Source organism: Prionailurus viverrinus, chromosome E1 (assembly GCF_022837055.1).
Source record: "Prionailurus viverrinus isolate Anna chromosome E1, UM_Priviv_1.0, whole genome shotgun sequence".
In the NCBI taxonomy this organism is placed as follows: domain Eukaryota; kingdom Metazoa; phylum Chordata; class Mammalia; order Carnivora; family Felidae; genus Prionailurus; species Prionailurus viverrinus.
This window is the reverse complement of record NC_062574.1, coordinates 39,154,917-39,179,832: the sequence shown is the minus strand read 5'-3', so window position 1 is coordinate 39,179,832 and position 24,916 is coordinate 39,154,917. Positions and strand designations below refer to the sequence as shown.

General features: G+C 46.6%; 1 protein-coding gene across 4 annotated transcripts in view; it reads left to right on the top strand.

Moving 5' to 3' along the window:
• PITPNC1 (phosphatidylinositol transfer protein cytoplasmic 1) overlaps positions 1-24,916 on the top strand; it is a 275,454-nt gene that overhangs the window by 201,154 nt on the left and 49,384 nt on the right. For all 4 annotated transcript variants that reach the window (XM_047831722.1, XM_047831721.1, XM_047831720.1 and 1 more), the window contains one exon: positions 23,451-23,546. In XM_047831722.1, the coding sequence (XP_047687678.1) occupies positions 23,451-23,546 (96 nt within the window). The remainder of the gene's footprint in view (positions 1-23,450; positions 23,547-24,916) is intronic.

Sequence of the window (24,916 nt, the reverse complement as noted above, 5' to 3'; positions counted from 1 at the left end):
CAGGAATAGTTACTGAGCATGAGCCCAGCATCCTGCTAGCCTATCTATAGCCATGCTCTTACTCAAAGCTTACAACTATTATTATCCTCATTCTACAGCTGAGAACTGAGTCTTAATGAGAGCAAGTGGTCTGCCCATGATCAGAGCTAGCAAGCATCAGCCCTGGGACTTGATTCTAGGTCAGTCTGGCCTTGGAGCACAAAGTCTCGTATAACTAATATGCTATATTTGGCTCTAAAAATTGAATTATAAGACCGTATATGGAATCTGCTACCTGAGTTTTTCAAGCCCGGCTGAGGGTTTAAATTTTCATAGAGAGGCAAGGGATATAGTCCCTCCCACGTTACAGAAGCAATGTCGGAAAAAAAAAAAAAAAAAAAAACGTTTTTTTCCTCCTTCCAAGTTTTATGGGGCAGCAAATACTCCTGAAAGGGATTGTAGTTGTCATGATATCCTTTATGATCTTGTTTTTTCAAAAAGTCTTTATGGGGAGGAATTTTCTGAGAGGTTTAGTGCCTTATAAAGCATGTTTATCAACCGGAATAGTCAGGAAAATGGCTTTCCAAACGTGTCTTCAGTTTTTATACAGAGTTAAGTGTGGATGGAAGGACAGCTGGGTCATCTTGCGTCCAGCTCAGATCAGATGCCGGGGGTTAGAAGGATGGTAAGCTGGTGGCACGTGCCAAGGAGATGAAAATGATCAGATTCTGAGAAAAGAAGGATCTGGGTGGAAACACCATGATAGGGGAGAGAGAGAGACCGGCCCCCAGAGACCCAAAGGCAAAGGAAACGAGTTAAAAATAAAACGGGGCTAATGATAAACCTAAGGGCTCCTTGACAGGAGCAAAGTTGAAACGACAACTCTATTCCTAGAGCCCGACGTCTGAACAATTTATTTTTCCTACCTTTTCGTCCCCGTGCGCCTTCCTCGGCTGAGATCAAGTGCCGAAGGACATCTCAAAATATCACAGCCACAACTACTCAGCATATCTCACCATGTGGAGAGGACAACAGTTCTGCAAAAGTCTTTGTCCTGAACTGTTTATGGATTTTCCATAGGCTGTGCAAGACTTTGAACACATGCTGCCTGCAACTGGCAGCTGCCACCCGGCCTAGGGATGACCTTGCCCCTGATGCGGGAGAGTCCTCCCTGGCTTTATCGTGACTTGCCCCTGTTTTGCACATTCACCCTGACCTTTTCTTAATGAAGATTTCAGTTGGGAGAAATTACGTTAATGGCTCACGTGTTGCTGTCGCCCTTCCAAATGCTGTGCGTGCTGTGTGGTTGGGGCGCCTGCCTGGTTCAGTCAGTCGAGCGCGTGGCCCTTGATCCCGGGGTCGTGAGTTCGAGCCCCACGTTGGGTGCAGAGATCACCTAAATGATGGGAGTGGTAAGCAAAGGCAGTCCAGTAAGTCCTTGTATTCGTTCTGGGCTGTGCCTGGGAGTCGTAATGGACAATACAATAATATGTAATGGGCAGGAAGACAGCTCTTGAAACCGTGTGGGAAAACTCCATCAGTGCCAGACCAAAAAACACCTCCTGCAGTTATAAAAAGTTGGGTGAATTCAATAGGCACTCATGAAGCTCCCGTTAAGTGAGCACCGAAGTGTAATATCCCAGCACTTAAAGTTAGGAGAGCATTGTGTTACGTGTTATCTCAGTTAATATTCACAACATCTTTTTTTAAGTCTTTTTTTTTTTTAATTTTTTTTCAACGTTTTTTATTTATTTTGGGGACAGAGAGAGACAGAGCATGAACGGGGGAGGGGCAGAGAGAGAGGGAGACACAGAATCGGAAACAGGCTCCAGGCTCCGAGCCATCAGCCCAGAGCCCGACGTGGGGCTCGAACTCACGGACCGCGAGATCGTGACCTGGCTGAAGCCGGACGCTTAACCGACTGCGCCACCCAGGCGCCCCAAGTCTTTAAAAAATCTATTGAAAAAAAAAATTTCTTTGGACACTTATGTCTTTTTTGAGAGACAGAGAGAGACAGAGCACAAGTTGGGGAGGGGCAGAGAGAGAAGGAGACACAGAAGCCGAAGCAGGCTCCAGGCTTCGAGCTGTCAGCACAGAGCCCGACGCGGGGCTCGAGCTCAAAAGCTGTGAGATCACGACCTGAGCCGAAGTTGGCTGCTTAACCAACTGAGCCACCCAGGCGCCCCTCATTCACAATATCTTAAGGTAGATACTGTTATTGCTCAGTTTGTACATGAGGGCGCTCCTGTTGAAAGATATTTAAATGAATTGCCCAAGACCACATGATTAATAACTGACAGAACTGAGGTCCCCAGTGTTTTGATTCTATGTCCTTTGATCTTTCCACATTCCACCTCAGCTGCCAAGAAACAGATCGTGTGGCCAGAGTGCCCCTCAGTGGGAAGCGTCAGAGACGGGGAAGATTTCTGCCCTACACCGGCTGTCTGAATGAACACAACAGTGGGCCATGGGTGATAAATGAAAGAATTATTCACTAGTTCGGTTGAAAAAGTCTTCAGTATGTAAACAAGTCTTACATAAGTCATGAAAAATGGGGTTGAGAAAAATGAGACAGGAGAGTAAGGGACAAAAATATTTTCTTTATCAAGCCTTAAGGGAAAACACTCTTTTTAAAATACCTAATGTGGCATTTCTCTTAAGAAAAAGAAAAAAATGTTAAGACAAGTGACCCTTCTAAAAAAAATTTTTTTTTAGTATTTATTTATTTTTGAGAGACAGAATGCAAACAGGCAGCAGAGGGGCAGGGAGAGAAAGAGGGAGACACAGAATCCAAAGCAGGCTCCAGGCTCTGAGCCGTCAGCACAGACGTGGGGCTCGAACCCACGAGCCGTGAGATCATGACCTGAGCCAAAGTCGGACGTGTAACCAAATGAGCCAACCAGACGCCCCATACATATGACCCTTCTTTTTTTTATTTAAAATCTTTTTTTTTTAATTTCTATTTATTTTTTTGAGACAGACAGAGAGACACAGAGCATGAACGGGGGAGGGGCAGAGAGAGAGGGAGGCACAGAATCGGAAGCAGGCTCCAGGCTCTGAGCCATCAGCCCAGAGCCGGACGCAGGGCTCGAACCCGCGGACCGCGAGATCGTGACCTGAGGTGAAGTCAGACGCTTAACCGACTGAGCCACCCAGGCGCCCCCACATGACCCTTCTTAACCCAAATCCCAAATTCAAATACATCCCAAGAGATGTTTAGGGAATGAAGCATCTCACAGAAAATGAGCTTTTCCAAAGAGCCCTACAGAAGCACCTTTCCAGGCCAAGTAGTCTATAAATGCAGGCTGGGGACCCCTGGGCCACATGTGGATGACCAGGCATGGAGTAAGGGCCCTTTGCCTGGAAGACTGTACGTCCATCTCAGAAAACACTTCCAAAGCCGAGCTTCATAATGGAAACACTGAGAACCTGCTATCAGCAGCCACGATATTAAACAGGCACAGAGCCAACAGCAGTGGCTCAGAGCCAGGGAGGAGAGATTAACATCACAAGTAAGAGATTTTAGGCTCTGGGCCAGGAGAGGTTTTTTTCCTTTTCATTAAAAAATAATAATAAAAAAGGCAGAGAGAAAAAAAATGAAGGAACGGTGCGAAAGAATTCTTGTTTAGCGGCCCTCTTGCAGATTGTTCTCCTCCGACGTCCAGATAAGCAGAGAAACAAACCACCGTCTGTCCGCAAAGTAAAAATGGCCTTCGAGGTAGCCCTTCCGGCCAGCCGCTCTCTGCGTCCTTCGTTGGCCCAGGTGCAAAGGGAAAAAAGAATGATCAGCAAGGCCCATTTTTCCACTTGGAGTTGGAGAAAACACCATTTGAGCAAAAATTCAGGCTGCCGCCTTCTCACCCTGTGGAGCTCCGAGGAAGGTGGTGGGGAGCCTGTGGCACCCGTCACCTGGGATGATGGCACGTCGATACGGGGCCCAGTAAGACCTGTTGCAAGGCGGCACTTTTCTAACAAGCTGTATCCTTTAGGGCGCAGCCTTCTGAGATTTCGGGGGAGGTGGTCAGCCCCAGGAGCTTGAAGATGAAACCGTGCCTAGGCGGCATTTTCCAAGAGACGTTAGGGCTGCCCACCCCCAGTCTCAGGGCACCCCCAATCTCTGAGCAGCCCCGATGGGCGGGACATCCTCTGTCGCGAGTAACTCTCGAGAATCGAAGAGGTGCCCAGTTTCCCAGTTCAGAAGTTGCCTCTTGCATCTTAGCCGCTTTCTCGAAACCAGCAAGCAATTTCTTGTGACCTTCTCTTAAACCTTCTTCTTTTTTAGTTAAAAAAACTTTCAAACCTACAGAGCAGTTGCGAGTGATTCTAGATTCACCCATTGTTAACATTTTTCCACATCTGCTTAGTCTCTCTCTATGTATAAATATTAACACTTCACTTTTTTTCCAGAATCCTTTAGAGAGTAAGTTGGGGACATCATGACCCCTCACCCTTAAAATACATAAGTGTGCGGTCTTAGCAATAAGGACTTTCCCTGGGGTACCTGGGTGGAGCATGCGACTCTTGATCTCAGGGTTGTGAGTTTGAGCCCCATGCTGGGTGTAGAGATTACTTAGACATAAAATCGATAAACAAAAAAAGGACAGCGGGGTGCCTGGGTGGCTCAAGCAGTTAAGCATCCAACTCAGGTCGTGATCTCAGAGTTCATGAGTTTGAGCCCTGCGCTGACAGCGTGGAGCCTTCTTGGGATTCTCTCTCTCTCCCTCTGTCTCTCTCTGCCCCTCTCGCGTACCCTTTCTCTTTCTCTCTCTCAAAAATAAGTAAATAAACACGGTGGGGGGAGGACAAGGACTTTCCCTTACGTAACCATAGTGCAATGATTAAATTCTGGAAATGTAACAGTGATGCAATGCTATTTTCTGATACGGACTCATATTTACATTTCGCCAGTTGTCCCAACGATGACTTTTATAGTGAACAAAAATAAAAACCTTCAGGTTCGTGTCTCAACACAGGCACACACGCTGCATTTAGTTGCTATTTCCTGTAGTCTGGAGGTCTTTCCTCAGCTTTCTCTGTCTTTGGTGACACTGACAGTTGAAAAGAAACACAGGCCGTGTTTTGTGAATGTTCCTCATTCTTGGGTTTTCCTAACTGTGTTCTCATGATTAGATTCAGACCTGCATCTCTGGCAGAAATTCTTTTTTTTTTTTTTCTTTTATTTATTTATATTGTTTTTGCGAGAGAGGAAGAGGGAGAAGGAGAAGATTCCAAGCAGGCTCCACACGCAGTGCAGAGCCCAACTCGGGACTCGATCCCATGACGCTGGGATCACGACCCAAGCCGAAATCACCGAAATCAGCCACCCAGGCGCCCCTTGCAGGAATTCTGTAACAGCAATGTTGGGTCTTTGTGGACTCTCAAAATGTCCTTTCCCCAACACGTATGGCTTCCCTGTGTTTTGTTTTCTGGCCTTTGAGAAGACTCTGGCCTCCTTCCATTTTCCAAGCTGCATTCATCGCAGAGCTGCGTGGCACCGGTGTGAAGGGTTGGTGTCAGCCAAGGCTCAGGCTGACGTGTTCTCCCAGCACTGGAGGCGTGATGGCCACTTGGTCTGTAAAGTCACCTGAGAGAGAGCAGGAAGAATCCCAAAGCAAGGGCAACAGTGGACTTCTAGCCTGGCCTCTTGCTTGTGCAGATTGCTGACGAGTCCGTAACAGGATTGTTCAGAGGAGAAACGGGTCTGACTGGATTAGGGAAAAAAAAGACCAAACTCCCTCCATTTGCCTTATGTACCCATGTTGCTGAGCTTGGGAATTCGATTTGGATGGTTTTGCCTCCTCACTATTCCATCCATCTTGTTTTTCTCCATTCCAACTACTGTTACTCTAGATGACCTCCTTCTCTCTTTTCTAGAACAGTCTCACTAAACCCACCTCCCATAGAGTTGTCTGACGGGATCCGTGTAGAGCCCAAATCAGAAAATTTCACAGTGGCTTCCATTGCCGGGATAGAATTCCATCTGACCACTATTTTCCCCTGCAGTTTCTTTATTCCATACTCCCTGCCTCAACTTAAAGGCCCCCAATATCAGATGTTTATAGAAACTTCAGCACAGCACCACCTGGGAGCTTCTTAGATAGAATCTCAGGTTCTACATCAGAGCCACTGAACCAGAACCTGCATTTTAGCAAGATTTCCCAGATTTGTGTCCACAAGAACGAGCAGGAAGGGCTATTTAGAACGTGCTGGAAGGGACTGTTCTGTGCAAGAGCTTAGGTTGCCCCTCAGGCTCTTACTGTCCTTGGTACCGAGGCCTGAGGCTCAAACTATTCTTTGATCCAAGGGATTCAGCCCCTAAAATCAAATGTTGCAATCATTTTTCCTAATTTGCAAAAAGAAGGAAATTTCACCGATGAGTTTTTTTTCTGTTTTTCTTTTTCTCCGTCACAATTTTTCTCCTAAACTTTGACATCCGCTACTACTTTCTAGTTAACAGGATAGTCCTCCGCTGGCCGACAACAAAATGGATGGACTAACAGCTAACAAATGCTAGTGTTAAAACTCAAGAGTTGATGGGGGCGCCTGGGTGGCTCAGTCAGTTAAGCGTCCGACTTCGGCTCAGGTCATGATCTCATGGTTCGTGGGTTCAAGCCCCGCAGCGGGCTCTGTGCTGATGGCTCAGAGCCTGGCGCCTGCTTCGGATTCTGTGTCTCCTCTCTCTCTGCCCCTCCCTGCGTGCACTCTCTCTTTCTGTCTCTCTCTCCAAAATAAATAAACATTAAAAAAAATGAAAACTCGAATTGATGGTCCAACAGTTAGTTTGGCAACAGCAAAACGTTAGGTTTGATTACGTAGGAGGCTTTCATGCCAGAGAGAGGCACAGGTGAATGATATACATCAATTGTGTAGCATAGCCCCCACTACCCTGGGGCCGCATGTGCTCATAGTGCTGGGGCACCTTCTGGGACCTAGGCAGTGACCATCTTTTTGCTGGAGTCATTGAGATGCTGCTTGTCCAGATCTGCAGAATTCAGTGAATTGCAAAACTTTTGCTGTCACCTGTCAAGTTGACTTCATCTTCCATGGCCAGCTCACTCTCCAAGCTGATACAACCAGGACATGTACCCTGGGTTCTCCAGCTTGATAAGTAGTTTTTAAGACAAAAATCGCAATGAACCTGTTGCCACTTGTTAGATTTGACTTTAGTTGAAGAGACCTCAGAGGCCGGAAGCTGAAAGATAACTGTGCCACCTTTCCGTGAGTGTTAGTGATTTGTGACCTTCTGATGGAACAAAAGTAGCAACAGCTGAGACAAACTACTTATTTAGTGGTAGTCTCCCCCTGGGAAGTCCACCAGGAAACCACGCATTGGGATCTCTGGGAACCCAAGAACTGAACCACAACCAAATGTCACCCCCCAAAATGAATTCATTGTTCACTACGCGTACTGTGGCTTCAGTAATCGGAAGACTTGGCAGAGGCCGTGAACTGGAAAGATGAGTTGGTGTGAGTCAGGTAGGGAGGAGGAGGAAGACCCGGGGTGTGGAAGGTTGAAACAGTGAGTTAGAAAACCGGATGCTTATCATGGGGAGGAGGGCACGCCTGGAGCCATGAAGACAGAAAGGACAGTCCAAGCAGTGTGAATTGATAGGTGGACGCAGGTGTACTAATGCCAGACATTTGTGTAGCCTTTTGGAGCATTGTGAGATGCACCTTCACATCCATTGTCTCATCTGGTTCTGATGGCCCAGTGAGGGGGCAGGACGCATAGAGCGTTGACTTCCAGATGACGATATGGGGACCTCGAGGGGTTGTAGGAACACACAATTGCTAAGCTGTGGGACCCAGAGTGGGACCAGATGTTTTGACCCCTGAACTGTGATGAAGAAACCATTCTAACATATTGGGAAGAAAACTCACAGGGGAGCGTGTGGATGGATAGGTAGATGTGTAGGGATGGAAAAATTTCCCTTCCTTCCTTCTAAGTTCTTTGACCTAATAATGGACAGAAGACAAATTTAAGACAGAAGCAAAACAAATTTAGTTTCGTATGCACGGGAACCCTATACAAATATGGGACTCAAAGAAATGACCAGTGCGGGGGCTTGTCTACCTTTTAGACAAAGAAAACAGTAAATTTGTGAAAACATTGACCAGATAAAGGGGTTTAGGCTTGGAGCAGTAAGTTAGTGAAGAAGTAACAAGTGTGTTTATACAGCCTCTTGGCTCTCTACCTTCCCTGCTTCTGGTGGTAAGGATGCCATCTACCCTCCTGGTACAAGGAAGGTGCCTTTCACCTGGGACATTTATCTCCTGCTTTCAGGGGGACGAAGAAGGGTCACAGTGTGCTTCTTGAACTGGCTGTCTCTCAAGTAACTTTTTTTTTCTTTAAATATTTATATTTGAGACAGAGAGCAAGCGGGGAAGGATCAGAGGGAGACAAGAGACAGGCTCCAGGCTCTGAGCTGTCCGCACAGAGCCCAGACGCAGAGCTCAAACCCACAAACCATGAGATCATGACCTGAACTGAAGTCAGATGCTTACCCGACTGAGCCACCCAGGCGTCCCTCAAGTAACTTTAATTCAAAATGAAACGGCATATTTTGGGGTGGCATATTCTGTTCCCCTTCCGATAGATGGGATGGTGGAGGCCTGGATGGATTGGATGGATGGATGGATGGATGGACAGAGGGACAGACGGATGGACAAATGGATGAATGGATTGTGGAAACCAGAGTCTCAAAAGATAGAAAGTTAGCAGCGCCTGGCTGGCTCAGTGGGTAGAGGATGCAACTCCTGGTCATGGTCATGAGTTTGAGCCCCATGTTGAACATAGAGCTTATTTAAAAAAAAAAAAAAAGGGGGGGGGGGTGGGGAGGAAGTTATGAGGTCCTGCATTCCTCCAGGTGAATAGAGAATAGAAGGAGATGGATTGGTGAAATACAGAAGCAGTGAGTTAATCAAACTTAGCGCCTGAGCAGATGTGAGGACAAGGAAGAAGTAAGAGCTTAGAATGACACCCAAGTTTCTATTCTGGGTGATTCAAGGACCACGGAGGAGCAAACTCAAACCCTAGAACCAAGAGTAGGGATGGGGATGGTAAATGTAGTTTTCACATTTAATTTTGAGTAAAACCAGAGATAGGTGTCCAACAGTCAGTTGATACCAAAAGGTCTGGAATTCCGGAAAAATGCCAGGGTTATTGAGGAGATTCGTTAGGTTCTTAGCAATCAAAGATTAACATTTTTATCACAGGCGTTCCCTGTAGCATTATCAATGGTGTGGGAAAGGGGACAAAAAGTTGGGGGGGAAGGAATGATCTTAAAGAGTTAACAGCGGGAAGACGGTTTCATTTATATTACAGGAATATAATGAAACGCGATTCAGACTTTCAAAGTGTCAGCCTTGTGGGCTTTTTTTCACAGAGCAAGGCCAGGTCAAAATGAAGCGGGCTTTGCCTGCTTTATGTCATTGATCCCTCACCGCTGCCCCAAGAGGAAAGATCTGGTGATGCTTTACTTTACGGATGAGAAAAAGGAGGTCCGGCTGTCTTCAGTATCCTGCTACAGGTGACCCAGCCAAGCAGCAGAGCCCGACCACAAACCCAGGTCTGCTGACGCTGAGGTCCGGGCTTGCCATTGTGGTGCTGTATTACCTCTCTATGGAATTTTCTTCCTCTGTTTCCCATAATAAAGAAGTATTATGCTAAGGAAAAAAGAGAAAAGGTTGTTACTACAGGAATGACATCACGGACAGTCCAAAGTTGACCCCTGCGCTGGCCTGTCAGGGCAGGAAAGACACAGCAGAGGGCAAAGTGCTCCCTGCCCAACGACGGAAAGCAGCAGCGATGTGCCCCTTTGGGGGCGTCAGGCCTAATCATGCACCACCTTGGGAAGGGCTTGGGAAGCTAACCGTCTCCCACCCGCAGGCCCATGTCTCTCTTATCCAGTCCTGGAGCAATCCTTCTGGAGCCTTCCGGTTGGCTGCCTGGGGCCCGCCCGTGGAGCTCAGCCAGGAGGCCTCGCACAGTTCCCCAACTTTGCCCCGAGAGGTATTTAGAACCGATCCCGCAGAAGGGAAAACCAAACAAAACACAACCTACCAGGCAAATGTAACAATTTGTTCCTTTATTTTGTTTTTTCTGACAGTAGATGCAATCTATCATGATTCTGAAGCGGTTTTGGGCTGATGCCCGTTCCATTGTTTGGCCCAGAGAGGCACGCCAGGAATGAGCCGGAAGGAGACACAAGGCCCTGAAGTACCTCAGGGACGCTTGTTTGGCGAACAAGAGGCGGAAACTCTCTGGCCTCTAGAGCTGAGCTGCTGGCAGCCGTCTCCCAGCTCTCCCCATTGTGTCTTGACTTCCCAGTGTGGCCACCCCACCACGCGGGCTTCAGCAAGCCATCTGTCTCCGCTGCTTTTATTCTCTTCCCTCAAGGCCGAGCTGGTAGCTTCTGAGGGCAAAGGCAGGTACTAGTCATTTTTCTCTGTCAGGAACTCTGCCACTTTGTGCAAAGGATTCATTGTTGAGGCTCAAAAAAAGGTTCAGGGAAGGACAGGGGATCAGAGTCACCTTGATGGGGCGAACCCCCAAACACTGGGGCTCCTGAAGGCTGGCCCAAAGCGAGCCCGTGGCGGCTTCCAGGCGAAATATCAATTTGTCAACTTCAGAGAAAACCATCGGCTCTAGTTCCCAGAGACCACCCTGTGAATTGAAATCAGAAGGAACTGGGAGAAATTGAAACTATTTTAAGCTCGGCTTCTGAGACCTATTTTAGGAAGCATTATTGATCATACTGCGGGGAAACCGTCCACCGACCCAGGTGCCCGTGTGCGGTGTTGGCCTGATCGCATGGCACCGTCTGTGTGTCCAAAGGAGGCTGTGGCCCAGAGGAAGAGTTCGGATTGAGGCTGCTCTGTGCCGAAATTAGCCCAAGTTTATGAAAAGAGCCTTGTTCCAGCTGCCCCGGGAACCATCGCTTAGAAGCGTTTTGGTGCTACTAAAGCCTTTTTAGTAAATGAATTGTGTCCGAGCATTTGTGAACGGCCTTCTGCATCGCTTGAATGTCTTTTTCTGCCCTTTTCTTAATTAGTTGCTATGACCCGGAGCACATTATTAGAACGGTGTTTTTCCCATCAGAATCTTTTTCTCATCGGTCACTATGTCACTTTGACTACTGTCTGTTGAACCTTCTTCCTCACATTTTCATCTCACCCAAATGAGCTGGGGTTCACCGTTGCTCCTTGCGTGACTTCAGGTCACGGCACAGAGTGGTTCTCAGCCCTCCACCGGTTTGCCAGAGCTGTTTCTAGACATACCCTGGAATAGAAGGAAGGAAGTGTCCTTTCTCTCAGAGGGATCACACTATGAATTCATTTGTGCTTTGTTAGGTTCTTTTACCCTTGGATCGCCACCTTGCCACGTTCCCAGGCATCCTTCCCGGTTTCTTCTCTCTCATGCCCTCATTCCCCAGGTGCGTTTACCAACAGCTTTTTATTTTGAACTTCACCGATGAGCAGTGCCCTTGTCTCTTCCGTCCTGCTGTCGTCAGGTTACTGTCCCTGTTGAATTTTCTGCCACCTTCGAGGTGGGTGGAGAAAGGAAAAGGAAAATCTCCTCCACCGGCCAACGCTGAAGAAAAAATTCACTGACACTTGTTAAAGATGGTAAGGCAGCCTCATTCAGGGGGACCTCTGGAACGGGTGTTTGTCGTAAGGGAGAGAGATGGGCTCCACCGTGAGCACAAGAAGGACTAGCGGGGATCGACAGCCAAGGAGCAGGATGGGGGTCAGTGAATGGAAGGGGCATTCTCGCTGAAGGCAAGCCAGGGTGATAGCAAGAGTAGGAGATTTCTCCCTCAACGTCCCCAACAGGCTTCTTGCTAAACAAAAAGACTAAACCCTCCAAGAACAGAGACCGAGGTGAAGCCTAGTCAAAAAGAGGACCCGAGGGTGAAAGTTGGGTGAAAGGGGGTGAGTCTTTGTCACTAGTCTGACGTCCACACTTCCTGTGCTCAGATTTGCTTTTCATTTTCTAACCTTTTTCTACTGACCGCACACATTTAATAACAGAACAAAGAAGGCCTGATTGCCTTCAGTCATGGAAGTTCAGAAGAGCGAGGCCTCTTGGAAAGCCAGCTTTTTCAACTCCAGGGAGTTTCATCTTGAACTTGAGAAAGGAAAGAGATCTACCCCTTCCCCCCACTCCCCCCCAAAGAGCAGACAGTTGTATTAGCGTCCTAGGGCAGCCATAACCAATGACCACAGACTGGGTGGCTTGAGATTACGGCAGAAATGTATTCCCTCACAGTTATGGAGTCCAGAAGTCTGAGATCAAAGCGTGGGCCGAGGCCTTGCTCCCTTATGAAGGTTCTGGGGAAGAATCTTTCCTTGCTTCTTTTTCTTTTCTTTTCTTTTTTTTTTTCTTTTGTTACTTTTATTTGCATTTATTTTACGCAGAATTTACTCCCGGGTCATAAGTTTGTTTCTTCGGTTTCTTCTGGGATATCTTTTTCTTCTGTGCAACTTCCTCTTCTGGTTTAGGAACAGTCTGCTCTTGTTCGGTAAGGATCGTCTCCATATGGCAGGAAGAGCTCATATATAGATTAATCCGACCATGAGCCCTGTAAATTCTATGCCACATCTTGGGGGCTTTGTTCACCAGGATGTGCTCAATGACCAGACACTCTACATCTAAACCCTTAAGTTCAGCATGACTCTCTGCATTTTTAAGCAGGTGCACTAAAAATTCAGCCCTCCTTTTGGGCCACCGACCCTGTGTCCAAGCCCCACTCTTTGGTCTGGGCATACCTACCAGCTCCGCCAGTTGTAGTGACAAAGTGCCACACACTGCTTCTGTGAAGTGACATCTTTCAGATATTGGTGGCTTTTCGGAGATGCACACTCCGTGAGGGCCTGGGCAGTTTCACGTGTGTTCTTAAAGCGAACACGAAGATTTGAACTTCTTGACTTGCATGATTTTTGTCTGGTCTTCAGGGTCAAGTGAAGAGTGAACCATTGTCCGAGATCACCACAGGCCACTTTTTCCTTGCTTCTTCCAGCTTCTGGTGGCTCCAGGCATTCCCTGGTTTGCAACAGCATCACTTCTATCTCTGCCTGGCTTTATATGATCTCCTCATGTGTTTCTCTGTCTCACTAGTCAACGGGATTTAGGGGCCATCCTAAATCCAAGATCGTTTTCGGTCCACGGACCGGGAACTTTACAAACAACAGAAATTCATTTCACGGTCTGGAGGCAGGAGATCCAGGATAAGAGTGGGTTCAGAACCCAACCATTAGGTTGAGTTCTGAGTTGCAGGCCGCAGCTTCTTCCTGTAAGCTCACGTGGTAGAAGAGTCTAGGGAGCGTTGTGGGGTCTTTTTTTGCAGAGCACTAGTCCGTTTATGAGGGCCCACCCTCATGACCGAATCACTTCCCCAAAGCCCACCTCCTAACACCATCCCATGGGGCATTAGGTTTCAACAGAGGAATTTTGGGCCAGGAACGGTGGAATCACAAATATCAGTCCATAGCAATCCTTAACTAATTCTATTTGCATAGACTCCATTTCCAAATAAGGTCACATTCAGAGGTTTCTGGGCATGGTGTGAATCTGAATCCACTATGGGGGTGTTGATACATCTGCTTCTACAGAAACCTTACCGCCCTGCCATCCCACTTCTGGGTATGTACCCTAGAGAAATGAAAATATGCATTCACACAAAAGCCTGTCCACAAATGCTTTCAGCAGCTCCGTTCATAATTGCCCCAGGCTAGAAACAGGAGGATTGATCAACAAATTGTTGTGCGTCCACACGATGGAATACTGCTTAGCAATAAAAAGGAATGATTTGTGCCACAACTTTGATTTGCGCCACAACTGGATGAATCTCAAAGGCATTATAGTGAGTGAAAGGAGCCAGTTTCAAAGGGTTAAAATCTATAGGATTCCGTTTGTATAACATTCTTAAAAAGAAAAAAAAAAAAAAAACTGAAGGGATGGAGAACACATCAGCGGTTGCCAGGGGTTGAGGCCTGGGGAGGGTGTGACTATAAATTAGTTTTTTGGGCTGCTCAAACTGTTCTGTATCTTAATTGTAGTGGTGGTTTCAGGAACACATCCATGTGTTAAAATTGATAGAACTGTACGGCCCCCAAAAAAACATTTTTAAAAGGTTGTTTCAGGGGCAGGGAGTCTAACACGAAAAAACAAGGATCAACATATCTTGCTGAGATATTGAGTTGTCATTTATTTTTTGTGAATGATGAAATGGCACTGCATTTTGTATAAAGTTAGGTTTTCAAAATCGTGTCTGTCCCGTGCTAGAAAGACTAGGGGATTAAGATATGGATAACATCTCATGGGTGGTTGCTAATTTCTTCTTTGTACTTGATTCTTCTTCTAACTAAAAACATCTACTTCCTGAGACTTTTTTTTTTTTAAGAAAAAAAAAAAAAAAACAAAACAACTCTGGAGGGGTGTGGTGTGCCTTCTGTGCTAGTTCAACCATGAAGGGGCCAGACTGAGCGATCTGGGAGTCATACCCATTGTTTCTGTGTGCTCAAACTGGGAATGACCATTGCATTGAACTTTCTCCAGGCACCTATCTTGGAAGCCTTTTTGGCAGAGAGATCTGTTTAGGAGTTTAATTAATTTGAACTAATATAGAGAAACATATTCAGTAACTCATGTAGGAAACAGGCAAGCCCCTGTTGCTGGCACCACGAATGCCCCACTTTTTTGAATCGACTCCCTCAAGATGGCTCACCACGTGGCTTTCTTTTCTACCCCTGCTTCCTGGCCTCCCAAGGACCCCCACTCGCATCCTTATTCCTCTCCAAGGTGGGAGTGGTGCTCCCTCTGTTAGAAACTCTACAGCCCTCTTGGGAGCCCTGGCCTTACCCAAGTGCTTGCCAGCTTCCCTTGGTTACTGTCCAGGGACCTGTAGATAACATGCAGAATACCCACAGATGATGCTGAGGGAAGCCACTTGTCCACCACCCATCTTCGGCTCTGATCTAAGCTGTCTCCCACCACCCAGAGCTTTATTTGTCCCTGCCCCATCCTCCCCTAACTCAGCGGCCCCTCCCCAGTTCTAAGACACTATAGGGTTGCTGGGTCATGACAATATTTTCCCCAGTTTACCAGCAAAGAGAAGAGTCCCTCTGAGAGACCCTTCGTCCGATTGTCTACGTAAAGCCCTTTAAAACTCAAACCCAATACACTCGAAGGTAAATGAGCTGGCAATTCAAGGAGAGAGGGCAGTGTAAAGAAAAGAAAATGGCGCAACTAGAAAGGTCTGCTGAGATTCCCAGAGGCGTTCTTTGGAGCTCCCCTGCCCCATCCCTCACCCCTCTCCACCCCTCCTGCAGCTCTGCACACATCATTACTACCTCATTGAAGACAGAATTTTCTCAGACACTTGTGGGTGGAAACCTTTGCCTTCAGTTTGCTTTGCTACTCCCGCTGGCTTTGGGAAAACAGTTTTCCATTCTGTGCTGAAAAGCCTAATGATATTGTCCACCAGGGAACATTCTCTGGGGAAGCACTGAAGTTTACCCGGTAGCTAAGACAAACTGGCCTAACCCTGATAGATGAGTTTCCTTTACTCAGCCTTAATACCCCCTAAACCCAATGGCCAGTGGAGCATTTGATGAGAATTAAGTCAGTGCAATTCACTTCCCATGCTATTACCATATGGGGCTCCAATTTGGCTCCAAAACTAAGGTCAGTTCAGAAGTGAGTCTGGGGTGATCACTTACCCCAACACCCCCAGCACTGGTAGACAGTTCTCTGAGGCCCCCTAGACAGAAACCCCAGCAGCCATAAGTTATATCCCAGCCTCAGGTGTCTCTGGACCACACTGTGCAGGCACATGGAGGGGCTCCTTTCCATGCCACACCAAAATGGCCAATCTTTTGAATCATCCTTGCTGGTTAAATAATGATCCTGAGCCCAGGCTACTATGGGCCATTGCTGAGTTTCCTCCTTGCTGAATTTGGACGGGAATACTCTTGTCTGAAGCATACCTTTTAGTACTCAGTACTTTAGTAACATATAGATTATATTTTATAGGGCGGTGTTGGTTCAGTCATGCATTCAATCTAGTCTCCTCTCCAAAATCACAAGCCCCCTTGAGAGTGGACACATTCTAAAAGTCATAGTGTTGAACACATAGTAGGTGCTTCATAAATATTTGCTAATTGGGGCGCCTGGATGGCTCAGTTGGTTAAGTGTCCGACTCTTGATTTTGGCTCAGGTCATGAACTCATGGTTTGTGAGATGGAGACCCACATCAGGCTCTGTGCTGACAGCATGGAGCCTGCTTGGGATTCTCTGTCTGCTTCTCTTTCTGCCCCTGCCCAATTGTGGTTGGTCTCTCTCGCTCTCTCTCAGAACTAACTAACTAACTAACTAAATAAATAAATAAATAAATAAAGTAAAATAAAATAAAATACTGATTTTTTAATTGCTGTGCATCTAGTTTCTTCTTTTCAGAGCACCGTTTTTAAGTAATTGCACCGTTAGAACAAATAACAGTTACCCAACTCTGTATTCCGGGTGGGGGAGTGGAAGGGGACGCAGTGCTTTTAAAAGACCAAAGAAAACCAAGCTTTTTTATCTCTATCTGAATGGCAGTTGGAAAATAAGTTGGGTTGGATCACAGAGTATACATATTAATGAAACAGTCACCATTGAATTGTGTAGGTGTGAAAATGTTCTTGGTGAGAATACCAGTAAAGATGGGGTAACGAAATGACGGTTTGCCTTGTCAATAACTTGGACTATGTTTTATCCCAGCCATAATTGCATTTTAGGCTCTGTCCACTGGGTGTACTGATGACAGATAACAATCAATAAACCATGAATCAGACTCTAGCCCCATATGCCTAATGTGTTAACCCAGGGACCATCATTGCCTGCCCTCCACCGAACCAATGGCCATCTTGCAAATCGAGAGCATTAAAATGAAAGGATTGTTAGAACAGTAATGCTGCCTCCAAGGCTCCTTCTTGTTTGAACCTGTTCTTTGTTGGTATGTCTTCTATGTCTTCCGTCAGTTGCTTCCCCAGAGACCTCCCAAGTGCAGCAAAATGACGTTAGAGAACAGTGGCTCAGCTGGGATTCTTTTCCCTTTAATCATATGTGAAGCATAAAGCAAGATGACTGGTGAATTTTTCTCAAAATCCCTACCAATCACCCACCTCTACCTTGGACTGATAGCTTCAGCTGATGGCAGGAAGATAAAAGACACACAGCTACTAAGCTTGGATCTTTTTTTTCCTCATCAATTAAAAAAAAAAATCATAGACTTTATTTTTTAGAGCAGTTTTAGGTTTACAGAAAAATTGTGTGGCAAGTACAGATAGTTCCAATCTAAACTTGGATCTTAGGGGCACCTGGCTGGTTCAACCAGTAGAGCATGCAACTCTTGATCTCGTGATTGTGAGTTTAAGCCCCAAGTTGGGCAGAGAGCCTACTTTATAAATAAGTAAATAAACAAACAAACAAACTTGGATCTTAAACCACAAAAGTTACCATTATAGAGAAAAGGGATGCAGAATCTGTGACTCCCAGGTTTGTGGATTTCTGAAGAGCCACTGTACCCAGTGCTGTCCCTCACTGGACTGTAACAAGAGAGATTCCAAATCTAGAAAGACATCCCTCCCTGTTCGAGGAAGAAATCTAGTGCATTGTTAAAACGCGTTTCGTATTTGTCAGTGTACCTTTCCCTTCTGAGTTAGGACCACATGACTCCTATTAAATAGGGGGCATTTCAGGGCAGCTGGCTGGCTCAGTCAGAGCATGCAACGCTTGACCTCAGGTTTGTGAGTTCGAGCCCCATGTTGAGTGTAGAGATTACTTAAAAATAAAATCTTTAGGGGCGCCTGGGTGGCGCAGTCGGTTAAGCGTCTGACTTCAGCCAGGTCACGATCTCGCGGCCTGTGAGTTCGAGCCCCGCGTCAGGCTCTGGGCTGATGGCTCAGAGCCTGGAGCCTGTTTCCGATTCTGTGTCTCCCTCTCTCTCTCTGCCCCTCCCCCGTTCATGCTCTGTCTCTCTCTGTCCCAAAAATGAATAAATGTTGAAAAAAAAATTTTTTTTTTAAATAAATAAATAAATAAAAATAAAATCTTTAAAAAAAAATGGGGTGTCTTCCCTTCTCCGTCCCACCCACCTCCATGTATCTATACTCTCCTGGGGAAATGACTTTGAAGAATGGAGTTTTCATGGGTATTCTCCCATACTGGGATATTTAAGCTGTTTGCTTCCTTTCTCTGTTTCTTCTTGCCATTACAATAACGTCAGGATGAAAATCTTTGCGCATGAAGCTTTTCCTTCATTTAAGATTCTTTTTTTTTTTTTTAATTTTTTTTTTAACGTTTATTTATTTTTGAGACAGAGAGAGACAGAGCATGAACGGGGGAGGGTCAGAGACAGGGAGACACAGAATCTGAAACAGGCTCCAGGCTCTGAGCTGTCAGCACAGAGCCCGACGCGGGGCTCGAACTCACGGACCGCGAGATCATGACCTGAGCCGAAGTCGGCCGCCTAACCGACTGAGCCACCCAGGCGCCCCTCCTTCATTTAAGATTCTTAAGATAAATTTTCAAAGCTTCAGCTTACTAGGTCAAAGTATATTAAGATTTTAAAGATGTTTCATACTTAATGTTCCCAATACTTTACAACAAAGGGGAAATTACTCCCTTTTTGTTTGGAATCTATAAGATAATATTTACTCAGGAGATCTGCCTTCTCATTGTCGTAGTGCTCAGTTCAAATCAAAAAGCGTTTGTTTGCTGAGCGCTCATTGCCTAGTGGGTGGGTGGGAGAAGGTCGGGAGAGTCAACCGGATTGGCACTGGTATCCACTGCAGATGATCTGTGGGCGGGCATGTCTCTGGTAATTAACCAAAGATGGGAACATTATTCTTGGGGATGTAGGGAAAGTACCACAATTAACTCCCTAACCCAGCTCCCATCTCAGAAGGGAACAACTTCTCCCCAAGAAGCTCCCAAGACCATCAAGGTGCACGGCGCCTGTGTTAGGTGCGGGCCTGACGGAGCCGTGACTTGATGTATCAACAAGATGCATCTCATCATAAAGCTATCTCAGCAGATCTCGTATTCCAGCGGAGAGAGCCAATGGCTTGACCAGAATTTTGGCAGCTACTTCTGCTGCTGGGGAAACCCAAATGAATAGTAGTTACTCATGGTGTTTTCCTCTGGGGCCTGACTAAGCCTCTGTAACAGTGGTGGCTTAGTTCTGGATTGTGCCCTGAAACTGAGCATGAAGATCCGACCGTTTCACACCCCCCCCCCCAATGTGGCCTCTGATTACACTCCGTCGTCATGATCCCCGGCTCTGTTCCATTTCTCCGCCTCAGCGCCTCTGTGGATGACCCAAGGCAGCTGGCTGTGAAGGGGCAGAGAAGGAATGGGCCAAAGAGCAAGATGCAACACGACCCAGAGGTCACTCGACATCACAGACGTTTCAACTGGAAAGAATCTTAGTGTTCCTCTGGATCTCTTGGTCTCAACCTCACTGGGGCCGCAGATCTCTTTAGTGATCAGATGAGAATGCTTGAACGCTTGCTCCAGAAAAACGCACCTCGCCACATTTGGGGTGCGATCCCAGGATGTTTCACAGCTTCCTGGTACCCATCCGTTTGACGAAGGCTTTTATTTTCAGGTGAGGCTACAGAGACCCCAAGGAGGTACAAGGTCTTGGCCAAGGTTACACAGAGGAGATCACTGAAGTCCAGCTCAGCTCACCTGAGGCCCAATCTAAGACCTGTCGGCAAATACTGTGAAGTTCCCACTGGACATTGAGCCCTCTGTTGAGAATTACGGAAAGTTAGGGTGCTTCCGACCAAGGCAGTAGAACTCCTGCTCACGAAAGGAAACTAAGATCAATTAGTAAGCGATATTCCTGCCGTAGATTCCTCTTTGGGAAGTAAAAGCTAATGCCATCCATTAAGTCGGCGGGCACTGATTGAGCGCCTAAGAGCATCTCCCCAAATCTCTAATCATTGGGAGGTTAATTATTTATTGAAAATTAGAACTCTTTGTAACCTCAGGCCTGAAGACAGGTTTCAGTCTCAAGCCTCAAGTGATTTCTGTGGCTATGTTCGAGCGGTGGGAACCCCACCCTGGAACAATTCCTGTGATGGTGCTCCGTATTTCCAATGTAAATTAAGTGTCAAGGTAGTGAAGGCCGAGTAGATTCTGCGGCGATCTCTGCTATTCAACAAAGCAGAAAAGTTCCCAGTCTGAGGGGAGTTCCCAAACTCAGTTGCTCACGACATACGTTTTGTCAGTAGTGAGAGGGGAAGCAGTTTCCAGTTTCATCTTTCTGGGAAGAAGCAGGAAGCACTTTTGACTGACATTTATCTTCCCGCTTGGGTGCCGAAAGGCAGCTGTTTATCCCTGGAGGGGTCTGGTTGTGAAGGCTGGAGGCTCGCCCTGAATCTGAGGTTCTCTGCCAGCTCTTGTGTGACCTCGGGCAAAGCTCTTCGCTTCCTTGAGCCTTGGTTTTCTCATCTGAAAAATGAGAATTTTCTCATCTCAGTTCTCTCTCTCAGTGTCCTGATAATGTAGTTTTTTGTTGTTTGCTTGGTTGGTTTTTAATATTTATTTTTGAGAGAGAGAGAGAGAGAGAGAGAGAGACAGAGCACGAGTGGGGGAGAGGCAGAGAGAGAAGAGACACAGAATCCGAAGCAGGCGCCCGGCTCCGAGGGGTCAGCCCAGAGCCCTACGCCGGGATCGAACTCACAAGCCGTGAGATCGTGACCCGAGCCAAAGTCGGACGCTTAACCGACTGAGCCACCCAGGAATCCCTGATAATATAATTGCTAACATAAATGGCTCCTCCCCCTGGCTTTATAGTCTATTCTTTCATTGTAGCAAATACTTTATTCTGCCTTGCATCTTACGAAATAGCTTCCTAATCGGTCTTAGTAAATGGTAACTCTGTAAGGGCAGGAACTCAGCCCTCCTTGTCTTTGTAGCCCGCAGAGCTGAGGGCAGCAATTTATATACACAGTTTGTCAGTCGGGGCTCGATCAGGAGGCACACGGTAATTTGAATAGAGGGCGTGTAATATAAGGAATTGTTAAACTTTGATAAGTGTAACTATAAAGATGTAAAGGGAACCCCAAAGGGTACCCAAGGCTGAGGGAGAATACAGAAGGAAGAACAGACTCGGAAGAGGTCCTTCTCCATGGCTGTGGGGCTCAGCCTTTACCGGAGAGGCTGTGGTCATAGCCCACTGAATGGTGGAGTTTGCAGGTTTTCCTGGACCAGGGCTGGTCCACGGTCGCTAGGCACTGGGAAACAGCCCGCTGGGCACTGGTCAGATGACACTGTTGGGCAGGTGTGGAGAGGCGAGTGCCACAGCCAGTGCAAACCCTGGAACGCACGGTCCTACATGCAGAGGGCCAAGGTGAAGGCCAGGGCCGCAAGGTCACCAGGCAACCATGCACTCCCGGCGTGCAGTTGAGACAGAACGCCCCTGAATGTCCCCACTGACGGACTCTGCAGCAGGAGAAGATCCAACACCAGGAAGAGAAGCCCCCTTCCTCCTGCCACGTCCCTCCAGTAAATGACGTAATGTCATAACTGCTATAAAGAAGACGTGCTTCTAGGGTCCAGTGCGTTATCTCAGAGCAGAAACTAATGGGTTAATTCACAGCTGAGGGGCAATAATGTGATAACTGGTCTAATAGGTGATCAAAAATGTTTGGATTAAATTAGGAAAAGCCACACAATCTGTCAGTAGCTCCCTTAACCCCTGTTTATTTCCCCTTCCTTCAGTCCCATAAATTTTACCACCAATAAATGTCAAACCTCTCTAACTTCTTTTGTAATTTACTCTCTAGAAGCTCATTTCCCTCTGGGGTATTCCATTTTGTTTTGTTTTCTTAATGAGGCGCATGTCTTTCTTCTCTTGGCACATACTTAAAAGAGACTCCGGTGAAGAGAGAGGGTGGGGGAGGAGAGAGAGGAAGAGAGGGGGAGGGAAGGAGACCCATGAGAACAACCTGACACCCAGTATTTCATTTATTTATTTCTTCACTCAAACTTGAACTTGTTTCCATACAATCTCTTTCATTTCAAAGCCATCCACCTGTCCTTCCTGAGCACTCTTGAGTGTCCCCAGGCACTTGACCTCAAGTGGCAGTGGAAGGAGCCAGAGCTGATCCGAGAACCGGTCCTTCTCTCCCTTTAAGGAAGAGGTGGTGGCCACCTCAAGTCAGACTGGACAGTCAGTCTCCTTGGACAAATCCGAAATGTCCAGTCCCCGACCATTTTAGAAGAAAATAGACAACAGAGCAAACATCAGACTTGGAGGATAAATACCAGCACAGATATTATTGGAAAGCATTTGGAAAAGACTAATAGTTTAAGTCACGAATCAACCAAGGAGAGTGTGGCGTGGGAAGGGTCCTGTGGGAGATCATGTTATTAATAGGCCCCAATTTGTGTCACATGTCAAGGCAGTGTTCTTAGGCACACTGTTCTGCCAAAATATTTCATTGTCTTCTGAAGAATCAGATTTAATCGGCGGGCACAGTTGATTTCCCTGGCAGGAATTAGCCAAACAGTGAGGGGGGGATACAGCTAAAGCTAAAATGTCTTCCAAGGGTGAAGTGGTTTTGCAAACTTAGTCTGTCTACCAGCCTTCAGCAGGGCTGGGAAGAGCATCCCTTTAGGCTAGAAAAAACGAGAAGGGAGAAAAGTAGAAGAACTTCATCGTTCCACCAGAATTTATATCCAGATATGTAGCTGTCTTACGTATTTCATTGCAAGTGATGGACATTCTGGGCCATCGGAACCTAAAGCAGACGATCAGGGAACCTCTCGCCATTTCTCCGCAAGCTCTCCCTTCTTACTCCTACGTGTCCCAAAGAAATCGTGTTCTTAAATAAACAAAAGTAATACATGGGTTTATTCCTGGGTGATGAGATTGTGGACAATCTCTGTTTTCTTCTTTTGGTTTATCTGTTTTTGTTTTTTCTGCCATGGGCATGTGTTGTTTGTGAAGGTAAACATATATACCATTTTTCGTGAAAATGAAACAAAACAAAACACATTTGTCTTCCCTAAATCTTGGGCTCTGTTGCCACTTGTGGTCTTCTATCTAGCCAGGCCCTTTGTAGCCTCTTCACGCCCCCTGTTCAGATTCACTGCCAAAAAAAACTCAGCAGTCTTCATTTTTGGAAGAGATTTATTTCTTCACTCTTGGACTTCTAAAAACAGACCACTTTTTCTTCTACTCCTTGCCAGGCGGTGATTGATGCTACACCTGCCTCTGATGTGACAAAATGTAAGCGACGAATAAAAAGCCTTTCATGAGTCTTGCACATGCCAAGGCCGGCAGAAAGCCCCAGCCAGGAGCACTGAGCCATGTGAAGATACTCCGTGGGGTGTTATTCTGCCTCGGGCACAGTCACGCCAACCATAGGCGCCTGGAGATACTAACTTTTGATATGTTGCTCTGCCCTTTCAGATTTTTGACAATGAGGCCAAAGACCTAGAGAGAGAAGTTTGCTTTATTGATATTGCCTGCGATGAAATTCCGGAACGTTACTACAAAGAATCTGAGGTAAGCAGTAAATGTGGGATGATATGTAGAAGAGATTCATTCATTCGTTCATTCATTCGTTCATTCATTCATTCAACAGATAGTTATTAAGTAAGTCCTAAACCGGGAGACTTTCATCCATCGCTGTGTTGATTCAGTTTGGTCTCACATCTTGCTGGATTATTTGATACGAGTCTCAAAATTAAGTTCCTACTCCTCAGGGCCCTGGCCGCCACTCCATTTCAGTTTAGTTTTCCTGTCTCCCCAGCTCTGCCATCATTCCAGGTAGCAAAATATCCCTTAGGCCAAACCATCCAACATACCGGCCTCCAAAAAAACAGCAGTCACCTGTGACTTCCTGTTTTGCCAGGCCCTGCACAACCCGTCTCCCCATCTGCATGCTCTGTGATGGCAGGGGCTGGGTTTTATTTGTATCTTTGGGGTGTGACACAAAGAAAATGCTCTCTCCATCCTCTGAGCGAATACTGAAACTGGAAACAGCTCATCTTAACACAGAACTTTTCTCTCAAAACAGGAAGTGCCTTCGTGAGGGCTTCTCTTTTTTTCCATTCTTGATGGAGAGTAAATCTAAGAGCATGTCTTTTTCTACAGCTTCCCCCCTACTAGAATCCGTCGTGTGCCTCAGTCCATCCAACCTTGTGATTTTACTGTTGGTGCGAGTTGCCATTTATATCCCGTTCGTATTTTATTAATGGCTGCTGGCGGAACTTGGGTGACCCCCCCCCCTTGTAAATAACATCCCAGCCCTGCGCTGACAGCAGATGCAGGGCTATTTCTGTTGTTTAGCAACAGGCAGCCAATCACAGTATGTTTGGACTCAGGGCCCCAGACTCGTCCTTGAGCCGTAACACATGGACCTTGAGACTCTTTCCTCAGATTCATTAAGGCTGATTTAAGACATAATAAATAAACCCGTTTAAAATGAATTCCACTGTTCTACCGACTGGGCTCCCAGTATGGTTTTGGATTTTTTTTTTTTTTTTTTTTTGCCTCCACATTTTGGGATCTTAACCTGCCCTTAGCAAATGCTTAGCTGTTTGATTGCGGGCGTGAGAGCTCTAGGGCTGGTGTCCCTTCTTCAAACGATGGGGAGAGGCTGATGTGACTTACTCTCGGTTGGCCTCCAAGGCTGAGCTTTGTAGCGTCATCCACTGACACCAACACTGTGCAGCCAACCACCCTCATGAATTTTCAGAAAAACAGAGTGAAATGCGCTCTGCGTAACTGGGCCTGCGGAGGAGGAGGAGAAACGTGGCCTCTCCTTGTCTCATCATACGGAGGATGTTCTACGGTTTCATATCAAGTCCCCCAGTACGTACGGGGCTTCGGGGACGCATTAGAGCACCACGCAGCGCAGCGGGGGAAGCTGT